The 26,124-nt window shown below is 43.7% G+C and overlaps 1 protein-coding gene across 1 annotated transcript in view; it reads left to right on the forward strand.

The window, feature by feature from the left end:
• The window catches only part of LOC119456689 (probable cytochrome P450 301a1, mitochondrial), an 80,707-nt gene that overhangs the window by 50,874 nt on the left and 3,709 nt on the right, over positions 1-26,124 (forward strand). Inside the window, exons 4-8 of the mRNA XM_049668848.1 lie at positions 11,542-11,743; positions 16,072-16,231; positions 19,116-19,285; positions 22,837-22,915; positions 23,645-23,857. Coding sequence (XP_049524805.1) covers positions 11,542-11,743; positions 16,072-16,231; positions 19,116-19,285; positions 22,837-22,915; positions 23,645-23,857 — 824 coding nt within the window. The remainder of the gene's footprint in view (positions 1-11,541; positions 11,744-16,071; positions 16,232-19,115; positions 19,286-22,836; positions 22,916-23,644; positions 23,858-26,124) is intronic.

Consider the following 26,124-nt stretch of genomic DNA (forward strand, 5'->3'; position numbering starts at 1 on the left):
AACGTCAATATAGACGCGTTTCCCCTCGTCTTACTCGCATTCTTTAAATGAATAGGGCGCCCGCTATATGCGCTATAGACCTTTGTGGTGTACATTCTATGTGCCTTTATGTCCCCTTTTATTTTTTTCCCTTTGCATACGTCACAGATCTCCAGATATTGGTATCTATTACTGGGGGTCTCAAGTGGGTAAAATCTAACAGAAAGTTTATATACAAACTCTATTTACACACTACAGAAGCCAAGATGGCGGAATAGACATGACACATGAGGAAGTGACACGAAATACTATAATTATAAAATAATTCAAGGCGCAGACATTCAACGCATGAACAATTCTGATCCTTTCTGCTGTCGTTTCCTCGTGGAAGCTTGCTAGTCAAGGATGCTGCGACGTTTATTCATCTTAAAAATATGCGGCAGAACCCATCTCAATATAATTGCCGACGTTAATGAAGCAACATAGCGCAAAACGTATTGCTGCATACACCTATATTTGCAGCCTGTAGGGGGGGGGGGTAGTAGATAAAAATGTTATTCACGTTAATTCATGCATGCCCCCTGCGTGACCACAAACCACAGCGTGCATACCTTTGGACGCCGCAAGGAACGTTTCAGTAAACCAGGCCTCCCCCCAAAACCAGTTTTGCCCCACTGGAGCCCACCGGCCACAGGGTCTACACCTAAGGACGCTACAAATCGCTCCCTCCGGCGGTCATTCCTGGCGCCCCACGATAAAGCGTATAGGGCTGATGTGTTTAAGGAGCCTGTGTGAAGCAGGTTTGATTCCGCCCAGCACCAGAGATAAAATATTTGTTCTTATATTGCAGATCGAGTAAAGCAGTTAAACATACACAAAAACGCTGACAGAAAACTCGGTGAAATTTCAAAACAATGATAATCGCATTTTAAGATATGAATGCGTCAAAACACTTCTACACATATTTTCTGACTTCTATACTCACCCATGGCGATAGCCATTAATCACGTAAGTGATAAAGAAACCTGTGTGTATTTTCTTTCTCTCTTTTAAATGCGAAGCATTTCTTGGGAAACATTTGTCACTTTGACAGTATCTATCTATCTATCTATCTATCTATCTATCTATCTATCTATCTATCTATCTATCTATCTATCTATCTATCTATCTATCTATCTATCTATCTATCTATCTATCTATCTATCTATCTATCTATCTATCTATCTATCTATCTATCTATCTATCTATCTATCTATCTATCTATCTAGCCGCCTACGTCTTGGTGCTCTCATGGCCGTATCGTTAACTTGATATTTACCAAATTGGCACACCATGACAAGAGTGTATGAAGAACATAAATGATTGGTAATGACATGAATATCATGTCATGCGGGTCATGTAGGTTATGAAACAGCTGCCTATGTCTTGGGGCTCTCAGGCAGGTTTCGTTAACTTGGTAGGTACCAAAATTGGCATAGTATAACAACAGTGTATGACGAACATAAATGATATGTCATGACTTGAATTTCATGACATGCGTGTCATGTAGTTGATGAAACTGCCGCCTAAAATGACAATGACCCTGCGAAAAAATATTAACGCTCAAAAATCACTGAAATGGGTTCGGACGTGGTACTAAGGTAAGGAAATACTAAATGACGATGGCAAAAGTCATAGTCATGAGCATGACTCAGGAAAGTGACAATGACTCAGCGAAAAAAAATTGAAACTCCAGAACCAATGAAATGGTTTGGGACGTGGGAACTAAGTGAATGAAAAACTAAATAATGATGGTAGAAGTCATAGTCATGAGCATGACTCAGCTGATGGAAGAAGTCATAGTCACGAGCATCACTCAGCAAAAGTGACGACTCAGCGAAAAAAATTGAAACTCGAGAACCACTGAAATGGGCTGGGACGTAGGAACTAAGTGAATGAAACACTAAAGGATGATGGTAGAAGTCATAGTCATGAGCATGACTCAGCAAAAATTACAATGACACAGCAAAAAAGATTAACACTCAAAAACTTCAGAAAGAGGTTCGAACGGGAGTACTACGTGAGGGAAACACTAAAGGATGGTCGTAGAAGTCATAGTCATGACCATGACTCAGCAAAAATGACAAGGACTCAGCTAAAAAGATTAACTCTCAAAAACCAATGTAATGGGTTCGGATGGGCACTTAGTGAAGGAAAAGGCTTAAGATTGATGGTCGAAGTCATAGTAATGAGCATAAATAAGGGTTTCGCTTTAAGGCCTCTTAGGCATAGCTAAAGGGACTCCTGAGGACTCAAGACATGAATGTCATGACATGCGTGTAATGTAGGTCATGAAACAACCGCCTCCGTGTTGGTGCTCTCATGGTCGTTTCGTTAACTTGGTAGGCTCCCCACACACTGCTTTGCATAACATCGATTCCCACAGGGCATGGGATCTGCCGGTTTTTATGCACTGGTCTGAGCGGAGCAGAGGGCAAACGTCAAGCTAACGTTATGCAATACGCACCACTAAGGTGCGTCCCCCCCCCCCCCCCCTTCCTCCGCGAGTGACGGCGCTTCACATCAGGCGAGCGTCGTGAGTCGCCTGTTCCTTCTGTACAGCAGCACTTATCTTGTGTGCTGCGTGGTGACATGTCGCAACCGCGCAACTGTCACAAAATCGTCTGAGGCGTTCAAGCGTTGCTGTAAACCCTAGCAGTACCTCATCCTTTAGACGAAGGTGTACAGCGCCGAAAGACTGTCCATGGAGCCGAACATTTGGTTTCGCGCTAATATACGATATCTTGAAAAGCCTCCATGTTTGCTCTGATAGGCACGCAAATCGCTTCTCCATATTCGATAAGAAGTATTGGCAACCATAATATCAATGTTCGTCAATAAAACTCTTCAGGTTTGATTAAAATATTTTAGGTCAACGTTTCCACACGCAAACTAATTACAAGTCGGTTTTCCTTACTATTTGCGAAATCTGGGTGTGAACGGCCACGGAGGCCCCAGAGCTGGTGCGGTGCCAGCTTTCAGGTGAAAGAGACGTCCGGAGGGACAAGAAAATGAGCTTTCTGTAGAGTATTTACTTGGCGAAGATCAGAAGAAACAGGAATAGCTTCGTGCTCCTGGACTAACATCTTAAGATCCCGGATATCATAGACTTTCCTGAGTTCTTTCACAGCATCCTTGCCAGTAGCACGGGCCAAAGAAGTGCTGTTGGAACTATCGCCGTTGTTGTGTCAGGCGCTTGACCTTTGGTAAAGGCCGCATTCTGCCCCTGTTAGAGGACTGGGACGGTTTCACTTGACCCTCGCCGTGTCTGATTGGGGCACTGAACTCTGGGAAGGGTGTTGCCAGGAATGTGGGCTACCCGCTGCAGCAGAGCCGACAGGCGAAGACCTTCGGTACTAGGGACCCACCCAAGCGCTGTTGGTCGACACTCATCTTATGCCTGTCTTAAACTGTACAATGCCGAATATTGAACTTCATTGCTCAAAGAGCAGAACTTCCACAATAAATAGAAATGCATAATTAACTCTTTAAAACAATTTCGCAAGGTATGTATTGAAAACGTGCACCTAAATCTAAGAAAATAACCGCGTACTTAGATTTAGGAGCCCGTTAAGGAACCCCAGGTGGTCCAAATTATTCCGGAGTCTCCCACTACAGCGTGCCTCATAATCAGATCGTGGTTTTGGCACGTAAAACCCCATAATTTAATTTTTTCACTTACATTAAGGCACATGTTGAAATTTTTGAAAATACTAGGGTGGCACTGGTTTGAAGTTTGCGTAATATTTCTGTGTTTTTCTATTTATACTTAAAAAAAACATTTCCATGCATTCAAGCAGAAAAGTATCTGGAACATCTATGTATTTAGCAACACACTTTGGCAATGAATATCCCGAAATTTGTGCCATTCTTAGAATTTGTTCTAAAATGATAAGGTGCGCGAACTCACCGTGTGCTGCTCGTAAGTTGAACTATGCGCTTTAAAGTTTATTGAAAAACTGAATTAGTGAAAGTTTGATGATTCAAAAATTAAGCATTTCGATGTATTGTGCAAGTAACGTCCACCTTTTTGAGTAATTCAAATCAAGAACTGAAACAGTGTTGCCACAGGGAATTTTTAGGAGTAATGTATAGGCAAAACACTCGATATATGCCTAAAATTACGAAGTTGAATAAGTGCTACAAATGAATACCAAGAAAACATGATGGAATGTCTAGTATGAGGCTCGATCCCTTAAAATGAAGACAGTAGGCTTGTGTGACCTTGCTAAATGCGAACCGTAGTTTCAGGCAGGCTGTTTATTTTAGAAAGTTCTAATAAAATTGAACTTGCCTGTAAACAAGCAACATACTTTAAAACGCTGTCCATAATGACTAGCCCATTCGATAACTTGACCACACATAACTCACTCGAGCACTTAAGAAATTTGTTGCAAAAGCAGTAATTTACCTACCGCACTTCACTTCATCACCTGCCGAGGTGGCCATAATGGCCATAATGTTTTCATAAACATTGACCATAATGGTTCCTAAATTTTTGCTAAATTTTATCTCGGTAACATTCGCCATTATACCAGTGCACCGGGCCAAATTCTGCGTTGTTCGCAAAACGCACTTATAACACTCTGAATCCCCTGCATACGTAATTTACTGCTAGAGCCGTAATTAGTAAACACACATTGAACATACTCTACACATTGCCTATAACATGCCCTTAATTTAGATCAGATAGAATCAAAGTGTTTTGTTTAGTTCACTGAGAACGTCGGAGAAACCTACTACATATTTCGTATAACACATGGAAATAATAATTAAAAAAAAGCCGGGGGTCAATATGCACCGCTTTTATTTTGGCCAGAATCATTAAAGTTCCGCCACACACACATCACACTTAGCACTGTTGGTATTTCTACCAAATGACTCGCAGCGATGGCTTAGCGGCTATGGTTTGGCGCTGCTATGCACGAGGTCAGGAGATGAAAACTAAGCCGCGGCGGCCGCATTTTGATGGGGCCGGAATCCAAAACCATCTCATTATTTCGGAGTCCCCCAGTACGGAGTACCTCATAATCAAATACTGGTTTTCGCACGTAAAATCTCATAATTCATTCATTCATTTCCACCAAATATAAATTTGGCGTAACGTAGCATCTTCTCGCAGAATTAGAAAACGAAGCTCATAACGATTGTACGACGCGTTCATACACGCGTGTCAAAAAGATTTTTTTTTTAGCAAAGGCTGTAATTGCTCGGTATGCATGTATATGCGGGCACAAATTTGGCATAGCTCTCTCAGCATTTCTTTTTGTTAAATGTAATCTCGGTGGAATGTGTAATTCTGTCAATGGCAAATTCTGCACCACTCGTAAAACACATTTCCAGAGTTCTTGGGCGCTTGCATTTTCAATGTCCTGCAAGCAATAGAATCTCTCCCCTGCACACACCTTTCAACTTTGCCTACATATAACCCACAATATGCCACGTATGTTCGCCAAAAAAAAAAAAAGAAAACAAAGAGAAAGATTCCTTGTAATGTGCACCCAAGACACCGGGGATATACCAACCATGAAACTCGCCTAACACATGAAAATTGGGGCCAAAGGAGGGTTCAGTAATTATTTTCAATGCTTCATATTAGGCCAAGTACGTTAAACTTTTGCAATGCACTGAAATTAACATTTTCTCTCATTGTCAGCCGACTTGAACTCTATGTCTTCGACGGTAGTTTTAGGGCTGTCGGAAACATTGCTAATAACGGCATTGCGGATAACGGCTTAACGACGTTAGCTAACCAGCACAGAATAAACATCGCTTCTTATCCCCCCCGCCGAAAGAAAAGAAGAAAAGAAGTGAACACCATGTCTTGCATATTTCACCAGGAAAACCAAGAACACGCCTCTTATAACCCATGAACATATAGATACAACGAGTGTTCAGTAAATAACTTCAAGGAACATAATATCCTACACACTTCAAGGTTTCGGTAAACATCAGGCATAGAATGGTCCCCATTTGTTTTAAACATGAAATCACTGCCCTCGTTCGACCTTCCATAGAAGCGGGAAACCTCTGTAAGCGTTGCATATAACGCGTGCAAACATGCGGAAAGCGAGGGTTTAACCATTGTTATTTACCAATTGCTTGAATATATAAACTTTTGTGATTCATTTCGTTTCTCTCTTTGTTTTTTGTGGTTGAGTAAACAGTGAAAATTGGCATACAATGCTTTTGAGCGCTTTTAGTTGCACTACCAGCCTCTCTGTCAAGCTTCCCAAGTATGTATGAATTCGAAGAACTCAATTCATACGTGAAACAATGAAACGAGAGCGAAGTTGTAAGAGAGTTCTCGCACCCTTCGAAAGTCCTAGAGGTCTATTATGAGTGTGTCCAAAATCTACCCTAGACTGCAATTGCTTTGCTATATCAGGTACCATTCTTCGCCATACCAGAGTGTTTTCAATCGCTTCGCTAAATGCTAGCTTAATATTCCGTAGTAACCGGCGCATGCTCCTCTATGCTGCGTCGTCTCTGCCAACGCCGGCGATCAGCTGCCTGTTCCGATGGTCTGGTCATACTGCCTATTGGGGCTTCGATTCTGGCTGAATTGTTGGCTGTTCTTTGACTGAAATTACTCATCGATTAACCAGTAACACGAAAGCCTTCGTGGAATTTCCATGAATAGCTTCGCTGTGATATCTCATCTGAATTACTTCGCCGTGGTACAGCGAAAGCTTAGAGTATTTAATTAGAGCAGTAACCTTGATCAGCGCAAGGCAGACGCGCAGCATGTCTTCTCCTTTAGCTTCTCGAAAGAAGCCGAACCGCGTAGTGGTAGCAAGCTTGCGGTGGAACTTTTTCTAGTGTCGCCTGCGCTCGTGCTAAAGGTTGGCTTAGTGTAGACATTTGTGGCAGCACATACGGAGAAAATGTTGGCCGTAACCCCGAATGTGCAGTGGAAAATATTGTAGGCACCACAACTGCGAACTCCCGGAAAGTATGGACATCTCCAAGTCTTCTCGAATATAGTGACCACTAAACCATTCTTTTTTTATTTCCCGCTGCTTAAAGAACTAAACACAGAGGCACAATCAGAAATTCTCAATATCAGGCGAGAGCCTTTCATTGTCTTCGTCCATGACAACATGATATTTATGGAACAGCGAAATCGTGAAGCATTTGCGAGTGCATTTATTAACTTGAGAAAAGCACGAATAAGTCTTCTTCACAATGAGTCCTTCAAATTCGTGATTTGAAAGAAAAAAAAGAAACCAGATCCCGAACGCAGTCATACATTTCACATGCTGCAGAGCTTTGCAGACGACGCAGCGCGTACGCGCTGCCAGGTAGGGTGCCTCGATGCCAGCGCCGCCGTTCAGGGTGGTGCCAACCTTTGACCGCCCCCGCGCCGCCGCTTTCTCGCTGCGACGCCATATTGTGTCACAGCGAGCCGTTGCGATTGCTTGGTGCCGGTGCTGAGTTCGAGGCACAGTGCGCGCGGATGCTTCGCGGACGCTTCTACTTGCTAGACAGTGTTCAGCCGCATGACTGACAAGCTATCAAGTGCATCGTGTCGACATGACGGGCTGTTGTGTTCCCAAGTGCGCCGGATCGACGCGTAAAGGACTGCGTTGTTTTCGCTTCCCCCGGGACCCAGAGCGACGGAAGAGATGGGAAGCCCAAGTAAAGCGCGATCACTGGAAGGCAACGGATAACTCCTGCATTTGCGAGGTAAGTGTCAAGAATGTTTAGACTACCGCACCGTGTTTTTCATTTAAATAAGAAAGTATTCTCTGATCCTCGCTCACGTACCTACGTTCGCTCACGAACTAAGTAAGCACTGCACCGATGCTGTCTGAGTAGCGTATGGTTTGCGCGCGCGCGTCGCATAGGCTTTTTTCGTTTTGATGGGCGCAGTCTGTACCCTTATTTTAAGGACTGACGAAGATGCTTTGCCGCGAAATAATCTTACATTAGCTACGAATCGTCACGTAAGCCACCAATTTTCATTTTTCACGGGAAGCACACATCGTGTGTGTCTCTTGTTTCTTTTCTTTTTTTCGGTACTGGTTATTTGGGACTAAAGAACGCAGTGCTTCGTCTGGGGAGAGCGGCTGTTTTGTACGTGGTAAGCGAAACATTGTGATTTTCTCTGATTTCTCAGGAGATATCTTGCGGACCTCAGGGTGTTACGTTACATAGCTGATTTTTTAGACTTGTACATATTTGTAGCGTGGTGATCGTAAGCCGATGGTCATTCGTGCTAATTCCCGATCGTAGTGGGTACTGTGACGGTCTTTAAATGCCTGTGCACGGTATGCACAGGTGTAGTACAGTTAAGGGGCATCATGGGACCAAAATGTTTCGGCGCTTTCTGGCATGGTGTCTGTTGTAGCCTGTGCATTTCTTCGAAACGTGTGAAGCGAGGTAATACAGCATTGCTTCTGCTAAAATTTATTTTTAAGCACTGTAATGGGTTCTCTGTATTTACAAGGCAACTTTTCATATCAATAATCACTTTTGTTGTTTTACCTGTACTTAGAAACACTTTGAAGAGGACCAGTACGAGGGAAATCGACAGGATGGGCGCCGTCTGTTAAAGTCAACAGCCCTACATCATCATGGACTATATTTTCGAAGTGAAAAACATTGCTAATCTGTATTTGACTGTCTTAGTTTCATTTACGGTTTTTGTACGTGATATGTATACAGTGTTGTTTATTTTTTCAATGTAGTTATCAGTGTTCTAATGGTTATTTATGAAATGTTCTGTACTCGCTATCGATGTGTTTGGCTGATGCGACGTATTCGATGGTAGCTGATGTATGTATTCTGGCTGGATATCTTGATTAATATTACCCGCGGTTGCGTTTTCTTGTTTGCATTCTTGTTTTCGATTTATATTGTGTGTAATAAGGTTGATGTACTCACTTGAACCCCCCCCCCCCCCCCATGTAATGAATAAATAAAAAAAACTCTCTCTATCCCGAATTGTGTGTCGAGCCTACCTTGCGAATTAATTTTTTTTATCTCGTCTTTCAACATAACCTTCAGGCGCCACACAGTACATATAATTTTTCATGTACATATCTCTTTCATGATTGATTGTACTAGACATTATAAGTAAATGTATTTTGTGCATCGTTTGATTTCTTGTGTGTACTACGCAAGATTGACACAGTCAAGTTACGTTACATTTTTCTCTACAGCACTAACTAAACCTTATTTTCACATCGCCGTTATTTTTACACCAGCTTAATCCTGTCAGCACACAGTTTTATGGGCAAAAAAAAAGCAAAAATTGCGCGTAGATATCGTCAAATAATTGCAACGAACGCGAAGAGCACGCGCAACGCAAGGGAAACTAACCGCCGTGCGCGAGTGGCTGGCTACGGTAAAGGAGGCGTGACGTGTAAACCAAAATACAACAGCGAAAAAGAAAAACTTCCACACACAGGGGGTCGCAAACCTTATATACCAAGCATCGAAGCGCAAAAAAAAAATAAAAAAATAGTGCGTATTTTAAACATACACACGGCATATTAAATGTGATTGAATTAGGCAACTTGGGGCATGTTCCCGGCGCCATACATTTACGTCTTCGACCTTCGACGAGTTAACGGCTATTGGTTATAAAGATATGCAGATGGGACACCGATAAAAAAATCCTCATCATGGCTAAGCACTTGGAAGCGCGCCGCGAGTAACACTTTATGAAGGCAAGCGTAGCTGAGTCTCAGCTCGTGTGACACAATATGGCGGCGCCAGCGGGGTTGTCTCCACCCTGGACGGCGGCGCTGGGCATCGAGGCACCCTACTGCCAGGCCAACGACGGCGGCATCTCGCGGCGAAAATGCAACTTTCTTATTTCGGTCGCTCATTTTTTCCACTGGATGGCGCTAGCAGCAGTTGAGGCATGGGAGTGAAAACTGATGGGAGCATTACCTGTTGATCAAAAGTGAGTGCAACCAAGAGACGATTAGAGGATTGGCAAAAAAATAAAATAAAGAAAGCAGGGAATATATGGGGATGTGATCGCGACAGGCATATATATAGGCTTATGTGACAAGGTACAGTTAGGTCGGATGATAGATTAGGATATGTTAACTCGTAAGTAGCTTACACAATCTCGGATACTAACTGTCGCCGCCCCGATTCAAAGAGGGGCATCCATTAGCTGTCGTTAGCAGCAACATTAACAGTTACACAAACATGGACGCCGAGGTCCATCGGACTTTCTACCATGACTTGGACGTAATGAAGCCGAAATGGTGGTGAAAGTACACCTGACAGAAAGTACACCTGACCGCATGTTTGAGATTTCCTCTACTAATCGGGTATGTATATAGCCCAGTCGCCGGCTGAAACCAGCCTTTCGAAAAGAAACAAAATTGTGTATTGCCATTTAGAGCCGGTCGGAAAAGAGCGATGATCTGATCTTTACAGGAGGAAAGAAACGAGACTTGACGTAGTTGTGAAAAAGAAGGGGCCACATCAACATTTCCTAAGTATCATGCATAAAGAAATAGTGATATCGAAGTATCCCTAAGACTTGCTGAGTTGGTCGTACAGATGACACATCTGAAGCGTAACGAAAATGTAGATAAAAAGCACAACCCAAAAAAAAAAACGAAATCAATTTTTTACATGATCGACGGAGTGTGGCTTGGCACGTTCGAAATAACAATGTCTTATACCGGTAGAGAAATTCAAACACAAGATTATTACTGCGGTAACTTCTCGCTTACAAAATAAAATAATTTAACACTAAGAATATTACAATTAGTGCAGTGTATAGCACAAACAATATTTTTTAGTAAGGAGCTTTATTATGACATATGGAGATATTATGGAGAAATTATCATTTCAAGAGGGTACAACCATGGGTGACATGTGTTTGGTAAAAGATATTCCGAAAGAGCCGACTGAACATCTCTAAGCAGTTTCGTTATTACGGTCCATAAAAAACTTATTTAATGGTTTATTTCACTGTGCTTATTCACGCAAGTGGAGTGCGACTGAGGGACGTTTTAGTAAACATTGTAAAACTAGCTTTGTCTCAAGTGATCGAAGCATGGCGATGGTGTTGATGGCTACAGCAATGTTTTGGCGTAATAACATGCTGCCGACTGCAAGTATTGAACGTTTGTCGTAAGGAACACGACGCAAACACCGGCGCATCCAAGAAAGATAGAAACAACGGAACAGGCACTTCTTCTTTCCAATAGGGCACGTCTGTTAGCGCTGTGTTCCTTAAAGTAACCTTACACCAACTTGCCCAAATGTAAGTTCTGTTAAATATAATTTAAAGCACCACCTATGCAAAACGAACACAAGAACAACGAAAAACCACCACATGCGACTATCACAAAAAATTGGCAATTACTTGACGTATTTTAAGCAATTAAATAATCTGAAAGAACCCGCTTGAAATTACGGTAACGTTCTTTTATCAAGTCACCCAAAACGCAGTTCATCCGATGCAGATTTCTTTGCTTTGATTTGCGCTCCTGATTGCAGTAATGAGTGGTGGATGTTTCTTTCGTTTTCTTCAAAACGCGCCAGGCGTGATGCTGGCTTCGGCTGACACGCGAGCAGGCTGCCTGGCCGACCCGCTTCCGCCAACATCTGACGGCGCAGCTTTCCTGCAAGACATGAACGACGTGTTCGGTTGCCTGCAGATCTTCGGCTACCGCTTCCCGTACTTCCGCTACTTCCGCACGCCTACTTGGCGCAAGTTTGAGAAGTCCATGGATGCATTCACCCTGTAAGTGAACCGCGAAAGACGACGTAAGGAGAAACGCGAAACCGTAATGGTATACTCATCTTTGTAAACGGCAAGTAGATCCACATTGACAAAAGTGAAGGTTTGTTAGCTATCGTTATCCAAGCTCTTAAAAATAAAATATATGATATACGAGGACGCAACCAGTGGTATTCAGCAGTGACGTACTGTCAGCAGTGACTGTACTGTCAACAGTGACGTACCACACCAGAAGGATTTTTTTATTTTAACTGTTGATAATTAAGTGAAATTAATTAACGAACGTTTTATTCCTTAATTGAGAGCGCAAATTTTGATACTAAAGTAATAATTGTGTTTTAGAAGAAGTTAATTGTTCCGAGTAACGCCTGGTACCGCCGGTATCGCGGCGCGTGGACTCGTAATGATGCCGCTATTTTCATCTTGCGCACGTTTTCTTTATTACACGCAAAACATAACTACGCGAGACATTGTACTTCGAAAACAATTGAATGAGGGGTTAAAAACACAATTACTACTTTGCTATTAAAGTAGTCGCCCTTAACTACAGTAATTAAAAAGTTAGTTATACATGTATCTTATTATCGTTTGTACAATTATGAAAAAAAAGTCACCGACAATTACGATACACGCCAGTGCAAAACTTGAGCGCAGCTGTATACGTGCTTTCAATTGGCGCTATATTGGCTGGCGCGGACAATCTGATTCGCGCAGCACGTTGGAAACGGAACGAAGTGTGGCGCGACTGCCTCGCTAATGAGGAGAACGCGAGAGGAAGCGCGTCGGTGACGCGCGGGCGCGATTCACGGCAGCCGCCGAAAGACAACCTCTACTCATGCAGCGCTTTGTTTCCATAGAGACGATGCACGCTATACTCCGGTGCCATCTCATAGCCATCGTCCTCCCAAAGCCCCTAGTGCGCGGCACTACGCTCATCTCTTCACGCTTTCGTCATACCCTCCACCGCTTACCCCCTCACGGTTCCTTTCCACCTCCTCCTCCGCTTTACTCGCCGCGTGCTCTTCGCTCTCGCCGCTTTTTTTTCCCTCCTCCATTGCGCTTCGCGTTAGCTCTCGTATTTAGTTTTGCTCGTTCACTCGGTTACGACGTAGGACGCCGACGCTCGGCACAGGAAGGGGCGCAGAAGAGCGGCGCTCTCAAGATCCTCCTGGTGCGGTAAGTCCCTGCTGATAGAATACGACTGGTTGCGTTCTCGTATATTCTATACCTTATCTTAAAGAGCTTGGCTAACGTTAGCGGAAGCACGCGTGACACAGGGCCTGTGATCGTCTCTCCATTTTCGTCCATGCCTAGTTGTGGCTCTGATGGATCATGAAATTATTGTATTCTATAACTGCGGCGTCGCACTTTCGTGCCAGCCCTGGGGTGTTGGGGCAAAATTCAAGAAGCGGAAGTTTGACCTGTATTTAAATTTAATGTAAAAATCAGCCTCCTGTTGCGAAAGTAAGGAAGGTTTATTTTTGTAATGATACTGTATCAGCCTAAATTGGTTTTCGCGAATTGGTCACATCACACCGGTGCTCATTGATGCGATTTGCCGAATTCGCGATTAGTGTTTATCTTTTGTGCCAGTTTAAGTGTTGTTGTTTACAATGAGTGACCCGTCGGTTATACGCCGTAATCATTTTTAAGTTCTATGGAATTTTAAAAGATCGCCTTCGGCAGACAGCATAGTTATTGTCCTTGAGCTGGATTATTCGAAGAGGCGTACATTACTGGCACGAAAAATCAAGACATATTCAAAAAATTACAAATTTTCACTTATTAACTACCTAATCATTTACTTTACGGCACACGTTGCAATTTACGAATTGCAGCCATTGAGCTTGCAAGACGTATCCACTCGAAGCTATCTTACAGGACGGCACCAGTTTCGAGATATTATTTCCCAAAGTGTGGAACGAAATGCGTGAGCTTTCCAGCTACTCTTGTGCTTCAATACCTAAAAAACCGTTTGTAAAAAAAGTAAGTGTAAGAACAGTGCATTTTTAGGTCAAGTTTGATGGCTCATATGTACAAACTTGCGTCATCCTGGAAATTCATGCCAAGTGAATGCGCCTTGCAAGCTCACCGCCTACAATTCGTAAATTACAACATGTGCCGCAAAGTAATTCACACAAAAGATAATCTGTGAATTTTTGTTAATTCGTTGAATGTGTGTTTCGATTTATCGTTTAAATAATGTCCGCCTCTCTGAATAATCCAGCTCAAGCACTAGAATTACGACATCGGCCACATTAAATTTCCATATAACTGAAACATGACCACCCTGTAGAAGGGACGGACAAAAGCGCTAGTACGTACAAAGGTACGGCTGGGTACCAAACTAGCATATTTCAAACTGGAGGTGCTTGTAGTGCGTAACGATTCTCTCGACGGTAAGTCTGACGGACATGTGATAACAACTTTTTTAGTTAGGCGCACCTCACGACTTCCATATAAGATGTTTGGCCAGAGTGTACGCTGCGGTGGGTTGTCTATCGCTAGAGTATACAAGGTGTTTCAGCTAAGTCCAGTCAAACTTAAATATATACACGAGTGAGTTAAGAAAATTCAACCAACTTAGTACTTTTCGCTGTCCTCTTGAGCAACTCAAACTATTTTTTTACTATGAGGTAAATAATAAACAAAAATAATTAAGAAACTTTTAGTTATAATCTAAACGAAATATCTTCAATGTGCATGTTGTAGACTCTATTAAGAAATTGAAAAAAAAAGTTAAGCTAGTTCCACATTTGTGAAGTCTGATGAAACAGCGGAGCTCTGTAAGCGTGGGTCTATAGTGTAATGGGTATGACGCTCCCCTTTGGACTTAAGTTCCCGGTTTCAAATCCCGCCTCTCTTTCTCTCTATCTGTTTTTCTCTTTCTTTCTCTTTCTTTTTTTCTCTCTGTGTGTCTCCCTCTCACTCTCGTTTTCTCTTTCTCTGGCCCCTAGCAAGTTGTGTTACAATCGTCGGTACAACGCAAGAATATGGTTCCCATAAATGCACGTTCTGCAAGCGTGGGTGCATAGCCTAGTGGTTATGACGGTCGCCTTCGGATCGTGGGTACCCTGGTTTGTATGCCGCCTCGCTAAGAAAGTTTATTTTATTTATTTATTTCTCTCACTCTCTGTCTGTCTCTCTTTATTTCTCTCGCTGCACCTCCTCTCCTCATTTCACACTCTCTCTACTTCGCTCTAAACAGCGAACACCATCGATCCGTAGAGATCAACCTCGACCTTAAACAGCTCCGCTGTTAATTATTTTTCGGGATGATAGCTTCTGTGGTTTCAAATTTTCCGGGGCTCTAAAGAACGCGCGCGTGATTTGAAAAATGTACCACGTGAATCAGTGCTCACGCGGAGCGACATTAGAGCCCAAAAACATTCCACGAACCAATGATCGATGTTGCATGCAGACCGAAATCACGAGCAGGCCTTGAGCCATAGAGTTTCCTACAATTACTTTTACAAACTGAGCAAATGAGATGAATTGAATACAGTGGTCTTCGCTTACACTTTTGTCAAGATATCTTATCGACTGAAGAGACGAGATGTGCGATAAGAAAGGCATGGAAACTCTTGAAGCTCTGCCAATGTTTGTGCTGTTGGCGGACAGCATAAAGGGCCAGGAGGTTTTGGCGGCGGATGACAATATACCGGAGATTACGGGTGCGGCCGTGGCCTATCATGTTGGCCTGCGGCCTATTAATGCCTTCAGTCTGCGTTGGTTTGAAGTTGGTGCAGTGTTTGGGGGCACTAATGTCGCTGCGCGTAAGTGCGTGCTGACCTGGTATCTTTATCGAAAATTGAGCGCTTTCTTTGCAGCCCTGAAACATTAAAGCCACAGAAGCTATCACACAGTAAAGAAATTATTTGTAGATTTTTCAATGCGTTCTACAACTTCTACATTGGAGATTTTCCATTCATATCAATGCTTAAAAAGTTGATTAATCAATTAGTGTTCATTGGTGACGTAAGCACATAGCAAAAATACTTTCAGTTGCTTAATATGAGAGCGAACAATACGGAGTTGGTTGATTTCTCGTAACTCACACGTGGATGTTTTTAATGTTTGGCACGATTTACCTGAAACACCCGCTATGTGGAACATAAGGTGCTCACGAGGAACAAAACAGCGCGAACGTGGCACAAGGAAAGAATACACGGATGCAGCGCCATTATTCTCCACTTCTTATATGTTCTTTTTTTTCAACGATATTGCTTACAAAGTAGGTCACCTTTGAGCACTGAAAGAATGTGTGACGCCTGTGCGTTGCTGAAACGTCTGCACGTGCGACATAAGTGTCTGTTTTTTTTGCATTTCAGGCGACTTTTCAAGCACATCCAAGAGGCCGCGAACCGACTTAAGACACGGAAGACCGACCAAGAATACACCATCTTGGAACACTTATTGGTGGAGAAAAAACTGGGCTTTGGCGAAATACTTTCCTTTATGAGCGACTTCATTATGGGAGGCGCTGACACGGTAACAGTATATATATTCTCTCTAAACATACCATCCAATCAATGAACATCTGTTCTATTTGAGTCACTAAGCATTGGCCTGAAGCGTCAGTATAACAACATTTTGATTTGTCCCTCTTATAATAAAGTGATTTGTGAGCGAACTCTTCATAAAAAATGAACTAGGTGGCAGGGCAAGCGTAGCTTTTAACAGCGCGGAGCTGTTTAAGCTTGGTAAAATTCCGGTGTGCAACGCTAAAACTGGTTGAGCAGGAGGAGCGACGTCTCTCGCGAGCATAGCGCGCACGCTTTGCTCGCAGAGTCTTGTGACCGCGCTAATGAAAACGTGCGCGCGGCGGGTCCCGGGCATTTCTCCGCTCTACCGAGATAATGGCTCGACCTAAGCGCAGCTTGACGCCGGAAGAAGAGGGTTGCCCGACGAGAGAAGCGCCATCGGGGCACGCGGGAAAGACATTGCCGTCTTCGTGCCGATCCAGCCTACCTCGCCAACAAAGCCGCCGATATGCGATGTCGCTGAACCGACCCGGAATACCGAAAACGTGAGAATCAATCCAAGCGTCAACGCCCAGCCTTGTCATGATAGCCTAGCCTTGCCCTGATAGACCAACCTTGCCTAGAAAAAGCCAAGTTAAGCCACGTTAAGCCTACATCAACTTGTTGCCAAGGAATGCCGCCCAGCTCCACTGTTTCTTCAGACTTGGCACCGCTAGGGTCAAGCTGGCCGCATTTATTTATCTCTCTCACAATGACGTTTGAGAAATTCGTGGTTTTTGGTCACGGAAAAAAAAAACTCAATGTTGCAATTATCGAACTGGTGCTATTCCTTCCGTTGCATCCTACATTCTAAATCCTCGGCATGCACTGTGAATAATAGTTGACTAAAAAGTGTTCCAAAAATTGATTGATTGATTGATTGATTGATTGAAAAAAACTTTTCATGGATAGCTTTATTGTGACGAAGACAATATAACTATTATTTTCCTATTAAATGTCCTATTATTAAATAACAAAAAAAATGCCAGGCCTGCGCGGCACACGCAGCACAGTCACAGCGTAAGCTAGACGAGCGTTTCGACAGTACTGCCTAGTAATTTGAGTGACTGCGTCAGGAACGCGCTTGGGACGCCTTCGCGCATGCAAGCGGACGCGTTCCATCGCCGATGGCTCGCGCCGTTCGGCCCAGCCAAGCAGCTGACAATGCAACTACGGCTGTCACAATCTCTCCCATTGCAACTTACCCAATCTAGCACAATCAACGTGATCCCGAGCGTCCGTCGGTATGTTAGCGCCATCTAGTGAAGCCGGCAGCAAAATTTACAGTGTCTGAAAGGTTGCGTTTGCCGGTGCCTTAACTATATGAAGCCACCATACCCGCGGAGGCTTGGGACCGCATTCTTTGCGCTCCGCGTCTCAGTTGGCAACATTAAGAGAATTTTGATGTGATTGCAATCATGCTGGTTGGTAAATGTTACATGTGCTTTTCACGTGTTACTTCGTTGAACTGGGGTGTTGATAAATGAGTTAATTTTTCACATGAGACAATAAAGAAAAAAAATGCTTGCGTGGCTCAGTGGTGGAGTATCCGCCTCCCAAGCAGCGAACCTGGGTTCGATCCCGGCGGAGAACGGGTACTTTTTTTCGCATGCGATAGCGGCTACGGGGCGGCGGCGGCATCATCGCGACCCCAAACGGCTATTGGAATGAGCCCATAACAGCTTACGCTGTAAAAAAGTCCTTCCGCTTAAGCGTTATCGGCGACGCCTCTTTCGTGTCCTTCTCGAACTCAAATGGTCTTCCCAGGAAGTTCTCATTGATATTTAAAAGGGGTCTTGAACCACCCATCAGGCGTGCAGAAGAAAGAACAGTCGGCGGATAGCATAGGTTGCTATGAACATACGCACTACAGTTGCATCAAGCTGTGGTCTGCTACGTAGCGTAGATATCGCAGCCGCCGCTGGGTGTCGCGACAAGTCCACTGGCTCAGCGCACTGCGACGCGCTGAGGACAGCCGCGTTTGGTATTTGTTTGGGGCGTCGTAGGTGCCGCAATCGTAAATTGTGGTGTCTACGTTAACATCCAAAATCTAATTTGAACTGTGCGCCACGGTGACGTTCACTAGGAGGAGCGTTGCGGGCCCACCCTGTTTCGCCACAGCCTTCGCAGTGCACGGTATTCAAGAAGGAGTGGAAGGACGGCGAAGTGCGTGTTTTTTTGTTTTTTTTTTTAGCAATGACTCCGCTTCTTCTGAATGAATTGAAGTACTTTTTTCACCAATGTATTTCTGAAAGGCCTATTTTATTTTCAGGTGCATGTCTCCGCATTTATCAGCAATTAAACGGGGTTAAGGGCTATTTATAAGTTTACCCGCATGCATCGCTTAACTCTTGGACACAGATATATGTTCAAGAATACAACGGCCGTTATAGACAGGGTGTTTCAGCGAACACTTTCAAAAAATCCTAAAGGTAGGTTTTTTTGAGGAAATATATATATATATATATATATATATATCCATATATATATATATAGATATATATATCCCTCGCTGATCATTTCTGTGTAATTGTTACCGAATATTGCGCCCTCCATTATGCATAAAGTAACGAGTCCCGCTTCTTGCCTGGAGGAAAATGTGAGGGAGGTATAAGCCCCGCGGGCTTTCAACCGCCACCATTTCTGAACAGCCTTTTTGGAGGTGCACACTTTGCGTTTTAGACAACATACCGCCAATTTGCCGCTGATTTTTGAGGAAGCTTAATAAGAGCGTCATTTTCTGCATTTGAAATGTAACTCAGACTCTATAAAAAGAGGAATGTAGTTTTGTTAACTGGGATTATTGCTATACGTGTGTTTGTTATCTCTATGTCCTCTTTTTTTTTCCTCAGACATCAAGCTCTGCCACGTTTTGCATATACAACTTAGCAAAGAATCCGGAAGCGCAAGAAAAGGCGCGCCAGGAGGTATTGTCCGTAGTGGGTGAAAATTGTCAAGCTGTGGAATCCCGTCATCTCAGTAACTTGCCATTCGTGAAGGCTTGCCTCAAGGAATCACTCAGGTAGGAAGTCAAACACTGCCTCCGTGATCTATGCCTGAATCGTACACAATCACATGCGATTGTCTCGCGCTGCGTGTTGCAAGGCACGACAAAAAATAAAGGACGGAATCTCAATCTTGCGCTCGTTTTAGGGTTCCTTACACTTTCTGTGCAACACGCATGCCGGAAAATGTTGAACGTGCACCAACTGGATTACCCAAAATCAGTTGTATACCTTACATACTACAGAAACTGTTTTGATTGTAGAAGTCATTTAACCTTTTCTGTGCATATATAATTGAATTATGCAGAACAGCACTTATGTCTAAGGGCCTACACTGTAAGCAAGGAGAACGCGAAATGGGAGTAAACCGCTCGTCTCGTATCGCATTCCCGTTTCTGTTTTTTTCTTTAACTACTACCAGTCGGGTTAAAAATTTACTCCCATGCTGACCGTGGTTTTGCGTGTAAAAATGGGAGTATTTTTTCAGCCTGGTGAAGGTTGTTGGGGAGGATGGTCTGACTACTTTTTTACTCTCTTCACGATGTTTTTGCGGCTATTCTTCAGTATGAATCCTGAGAGCTCTCTGGTTATGGCGACAAATGTCTTGTTTTCGAGAATATGTCGCCTCATCTTGAACCGGTGGAACCATATTTCCTCGTAGCAAAGGCAATAAAGACGACAAAACGTCGCGATGGCTGGCTTGCTACGGCAGCTGGAGCTTCGGCGGAAGTGAAACAGGCGTACAGCTTGCATGCATGCGTAAGCATACAAATACGGCCATGCTCCGTACACAGCTTTCACCACTAAGCCAACTGAAAATTACAAATTGTTAAGTTGTGCACCCAAGCAAGCACTTAATGGATCCACGCTGCCGTACGTACTTCTCTTCGACCCCCGATAAAGTCAACACAACTACATTGTGGCCGATAGGCAGCCACGACATGTTATCCGATAGCCGTGGCCGTGCTTGTCACAGAGTGTAGGCTTAACCGGAAAGGACGGAGGTTGTGAGGGATTGCGCAGTATGACGGTAGTATTCAATCGAGTGATCATGAGCAAGGTTCTAGATCACGGGGTTTAAAACTTGTATGGATGGTTTCTATTTGCGTAATCTAAAACTCCGTACGTCGTAATGCCCGCTAATGACGTCCTTTTACGACGTCTTTAGAGGTGGTAGTAAAACCACGTAATGTTGTGCATTTTACTCCAGGGCGCCAGAGTAATTTTTTAGTACAAGGGAGTTTTCAAAGCGCATGACCGACGAAAACCCCAGTCTCGACAAACTTTTGCTAACAGTCACCCAAAGTTCTTAGAGACGAGGCCAGTTACCTCTTAAATAACACTAGTTATTGTAATGGTTGTCATGTAATAGAGGCACAACCATCCCTGGCATAGAATATTTGACTCAACGTTTTTCGGTTCTTTGTACGACGAGATATTTTCATATTATAAGGAAGGCTTGACGCCTGCTGCGGCCTCTGATTGGACCGACTCTCAGCCTATATTAATAATAACTGCTACTCTAGTTTAAGATAAGCTATTATTAACTTACACGAGAAACTACGATGGGCTGTATGGTTACATAGCGCTATCGCTGTGGCGTTTTATTGCTGCCGAAAAAGTGGTAGCCGTCAAATAACTAGTAGTTTTACTACACCCGTTGCACTACCATAATTAAGAGAACGTGAACAGCTAATAGGTACTGGACAAGGTAGTTGGTGATTCATAATTTTGGTGAAGCAGCGCAGTCGTTAAAAAAGAAATGCGTTCACACGAACATGACTGATGATGAGATACTCATTCGGCGCTTCTGTATGTCCTTATCATTTATGTTTGTGTGAACGGCTTGTGTTTCCAAGCGTCCTGCTTGGCCAAAATTGGGAATACCTTGTTAAGAAGGTGAAGGATAGAAGAAGGGGGGAGGGTGAAGTGCAGGAGAAATCACAACAAAGCTTGATAATTGTTAAAGAAGAAATAAATAATGATTTAGTAAAGAGGCGGGAAGATTGGCACAGTTTAAATATTTTTAACACCGCGTGACCTATAGGCGATTGAGAATACTCGTCATAAATAGCGCTACTGTAGCTATAGCTCCCATCGTAATCTCGGGCTACTGTGGGGTTAAAGTGCGGGCGAAAGACAAATCACCTTTTGGACAGAAAAAATTAAGTAGCTGTTTTGTTCTTAAAAACTGCGAAGCCAAACAGAAGGGCAATGGAAGAAATAATCAAAACGCGTATTTACGGAGTGCTTTACGTCACTGTGGTCTTGAGCACCGTGGCATACAACACTTTATACGTGATTTTGCCCTCACCTCTGCTTTCGGTAGCAATGGGACTGCACGATGGAGGGAGAAGCAGGACGCTGTTCCACTCGGCTCTAACTCTGCTGCATTCTTTCGCGGGTATTTTAATCGTATTATTATTCTCAGTTATTGCCTGTTTCTTACTGAGTATTTATCATTCCTCCTATACCTTTCTCGAAACGCAATTACCACATGTAAGCACGTATACCACGGGCAAGTGAACTGCATAGTATTCATGGTAATGAAAGGCGTGGAATATAAGCGTGGAAGTTCATAAGATAGTCGATCAAGTGATCGAGTAACAAGTCCGTTTTGTTGACGTCGGAACAAGCGAAGCTGGAGACCCTCCCTCCCTCCCTGAAAAAGGGGAAGGGACCGAGCGTACCAGGAATTGGTTTTCAAGGAACCTAGCGAAAATTAAAACAACGCTGCTTTTACTATGACTGTTCTTGTACGTTTTTCCAGGAAAATATAGTTTTTTTAAAAGCTAAGGTCAACAACACTGATTGCATTGACTTAGTTGTGAAGGTCATGAGAGGAAGAAAAGCAACATGTTTGTTGTTTATTAACTGCACATTATTCTTCTTGCCTGCCCATGCAAGCGTGAGTGTAGTATCGAGCAGATCAAAGATCGAATCGACAGGGATCCGACAGCATCAGAGCTGCCAAAGGACAAAAGCATTAGGGGGATGCAGAATTCCGAGGTTCTTGCTTGTGTTAAATGGTGCCTGACCCTGTTTAATATCTAGTGGACAAATTCGTGACGCCAAAACCAATGTGCTCCAATCTTCCCACGTGATGTCCCAGTATTCCAAATAGAAAGGGTGGAGGGGGACACTTTTAATTGTTTCCATTTTTTTAAATGTTTCCAACCGTCGTAGAAGAACGAGAACCTTTGTTAATGTATATTTGTTGTATACTTAAAGCAGTTCTTGCATCCTATGACAACTGAAGGGAGCAATAGATATGACTGAGTGAAATGAACTGAGCAGTAAATTTGATAACTGTTCCATTCCTGCCACATCTCCGCTAATGCGCAGTGTTGACATTAGCATGCATACTTTGACTACTTGAAAGCTTCAATGTGTGATTAATTGTTGCTTTGCGATGCCGAAAGTATCCGTTAAGCGAACCTGTCACTTTTTGACTGGGTCATTCCAAATCTTGATGATGCAATCAGATAAGCAAATCAAGTTAAATGAATAATATCAAGTGGAGCCGAATTGTACCCATTATTATGACAGCCCGACTCTCTGCTTGCAGGTTAAACCCAGTGCTGTCCGGTGTCTTCCGTAAACTGGACCATGATGTCGTCATGTCTGGCTACACCATTCCTGCAGGTGTGAGTACCCACTCACTTAAAGCACATTAATTTCTTTTTAATAGAGTCTTGCCCATTTTCTAAATGCACAGCAGATATGCAAGTATTTCCGAAATACTACAGCCGAGCGATCAAAGGGACAGCAGCTTTAAAATGTTGACGTGAAGAGAGTAGCTTTGTCTTTTGTGAGAGTTAAATGTCCCTTAGAATGCACCGCATGTCCTCATGAACACGTAAACAGAGTCCGCGTCATGTTTTATAACCTGTTACTCTTTCAAAGGAAAGAGAATAAATTTTTCTTAAACGACTCCTCGCAACTTGTACAGATAGAAAATACTGCGAACAATGATTTGATGACAAGTGACCTTGGAAGTGAATGTGCAATTCCTTCAAGGTGTTAACTTTGTTTGGTGCCAGATGGAGGGAAAGAAGAGTTTTTAAGACAGCCGCTCGTTTGTTTTAAAGATCGAAAGCCATATAGGGAGGTTTTCGTCATATTAAATTATACTGAAAATCCAAAGATGTCGCCTTTCACTGAAAAAGCGTCGCGGTAACTGAAAATGTTCACGGATAAACTAGGCGAACTTTTATCACGTTAAGCAAAGTTTCTTGCAAAATAGATAGCTGTATATATCACACACATAAATTAATACCTCAGTGGAAGCAAGAATGAGTCAGCAAACGATGAGCGAGTATCGTCGCTGTTTTTGTCTTGTGACATAAACAGAGCGCGTGAATTAAAATTTTCAGACGCCAGTGTTCACGGAAAACTACGTTGCCAGTCAGTTGGAGGAGAACTTTACCAACGCACACGCGTTTCTTCCCGAGCGCTGGCTGAAGTCCGAAGAGCAGCGTGACGACTGGAACCTACACCCGTATGCGTCCTTGCCGTTCAGCTTCGGCCCACGAATGTGCCTTGGCCGAAGAATGGCGGAGCTGGAGGTCTGGATCCTCCTCGTAAAAGTAAGATATAACCGTGTCTGATGTGTGCAGTTCATGAAATTTCTTAATAACTGTTAAAGCGCGATCGTAAAATCTTAGTTAGGTTTTGTGATGGAAATAGGTTGTCTGGCCATGCCTTAGTTTACGGAAGCATGCGCGGAAGCAGCCCTTTTACGGAAGGATGCGCTAGAGGCGCTGCGAACAGGAAGTTGTTTATGACATAAGTTGCTTTTTAGTGCTGACTCGGCTTCTTCCTCAAATGGCTTATGACGGCCTAACGACAGTGCATCGCAAGCTAGGTTGAATACACCAGTCCGCCTGAAGCAGTGACCTTTTACTATTACATAAAAAAAGACCCGGACATTTCCACGTGTCCTGGTCACGATGACATCGTCATGTGCTCGAGTTGATGCACTCCCTCTGTATACCTTAAAAAAAGCATACCGCAAATGGGTTAGCGTTGGGGACTCAGAGAGGAAAGTAAGGCGGCTGTTGTGTTCAAAATGCCACTATCGACTATCGGGAATGGCCTGCTGTACACGACGACGTAATTGTCTGCTGTGGCATAAAAATTCACGTCCTTCCGTTTAGTGTCTGGTACCCGCAAATTAGGTTCACATCCGCTAACAGTGAGGAATACGAGTGCCAAGGAAATAGCAGGTGAACTATCGCGTGGGGCAATCGCTACAGTGCAACAGCGGAGCCGGAGTCGGGAAGGAAGCCGCCGAAGAGAAAAGGGAGGTCGGAACGGGAATGCAGCGCTACTGAATAAACCAACTTTAAGCTGGCAATCATGAAGATTGAAGTACAGAAGCCTTTTTATAGAGAGATACAACGCCACCTGTACAATATGAGAAACAGGGAGTAAGCGGAAGGAATGTATACAGATGGTTTCGGCAGCTTGTCGTAAACCTGTTTCGTCGTATGCTCGAGAACTACTGCATCAGCCGTTTGTCGGCATTTGTACGGTTGTTCAATGTCATTCTTGCGGTTCCGCTGATGAAGTATAAAATATCTTAGTAGAATACGCAGGCGTAGCTTGTGTTTTGAAAAAAAAAAAATGAGGGCAGCTTGCACTAGTGGTGCAAGGCAGAGGAAACAGAGTAGCTGGGGGTCGACCAAGGTTTACGAAGTTTTCTGAGCTTTTGCTGTGTATTACTTTGTTATGCCAAGATTTTACCTGAGTTTTGCTATTTATTGCTACGTTATGGTGAGCTTTTACCAAGATTTTGCTGTGTATTGCCATGTTTTGTGAAGATTTTAACGAAGTTTTGCTATGTAATGCTATGTTATGCCAAGATTTTGACAAAACTTCATCTCTCCGGAGTTGTTTTCGGCGGGAAACGCTTCGCGCAACACTTGCACGGCGACATTGCGCTTCTGAAAGTCTCGAACCGAGTTCAGAGTAGACAGGTTGACGTCAAACCGCAGCCGGTCGCAGACACAGCAGCCGTGATAAACTCGACGTTCAAGAACTCTCGCTGAAATCGACCGTTCGCGCCAACCAGGAACTTGTAGGTTTGATGCTGGAAGTTACGCATGACACGGTAGCCAGGATAACTTTCTCGGCGCTTGCGATCACTCAGACAAGAGCGTTACCTGCTGAGGGCGAGGAACTCGAGATCTTCCGTTCTTCGCTGTCGCTTTGACGAAGATTCACCGGCGCGGTATTCCGGGTTTGATCGCAGCCGCTGCATTCGTTCACGAGTAGCGGTGCGACCGGCTTCCCGTCGAGCATCTTCTTCTTCGGGGGTTACGTACTTCTTCGGCCGGCCCATGTTTTTAGGCGGCGTAAACGATGTGCTTGGCGCAGAGACACTAGGCAATGCTCCGCAGTCGCGGCGTCACGCAGCATTATACGATGGCCGCGAACGAAGCGGCGCACAGTGACGTAATGGCTTTTTTTTTTCTCCGCCTACACGACTGTGGAAGCTTGTGACGTACAGTACGGGGAGCAGCGGTGCAGCGTGGCGCGGCTGGGCGCAGACATGCGAAGTGGTTTCTAGGCAACGCAGTGACGTCATAGCTCGGCGGAGTTTCTGCGAACGATTTGTAGCCGAACGACGAGCTTAAACAGCTACGCTGTTAAAAAGATTATTCCAACAAAAGGCGGTACGAACATTCTGGCAACACAAATGTCTCTTCGCGTGATTCCATAAGCCACACCATGTACTGTTTTATATATGGAATGATTTTACAACCATAAATGTTGCTCAAGCTGCATCTGCATTTGCTACCTATATAAATTTTAGCACATGCACGGTACTCCAAATAGTAAAAGATACACA

Source organism: Dermacentor silvarum, chromosome 6 (assembly GCF_013339745.2).
Source record: "Dermacentor silvarum isolate Dsil-2018 chromosome 6, BIME_Dsil_1.4, whole genome shotgun sequence".
NCBI lineage: Eukaryota > Metazoa > Arthropoda > Arachnida > Ixodida > Ixodidae > Dermacentor > Dermacentor silvarum.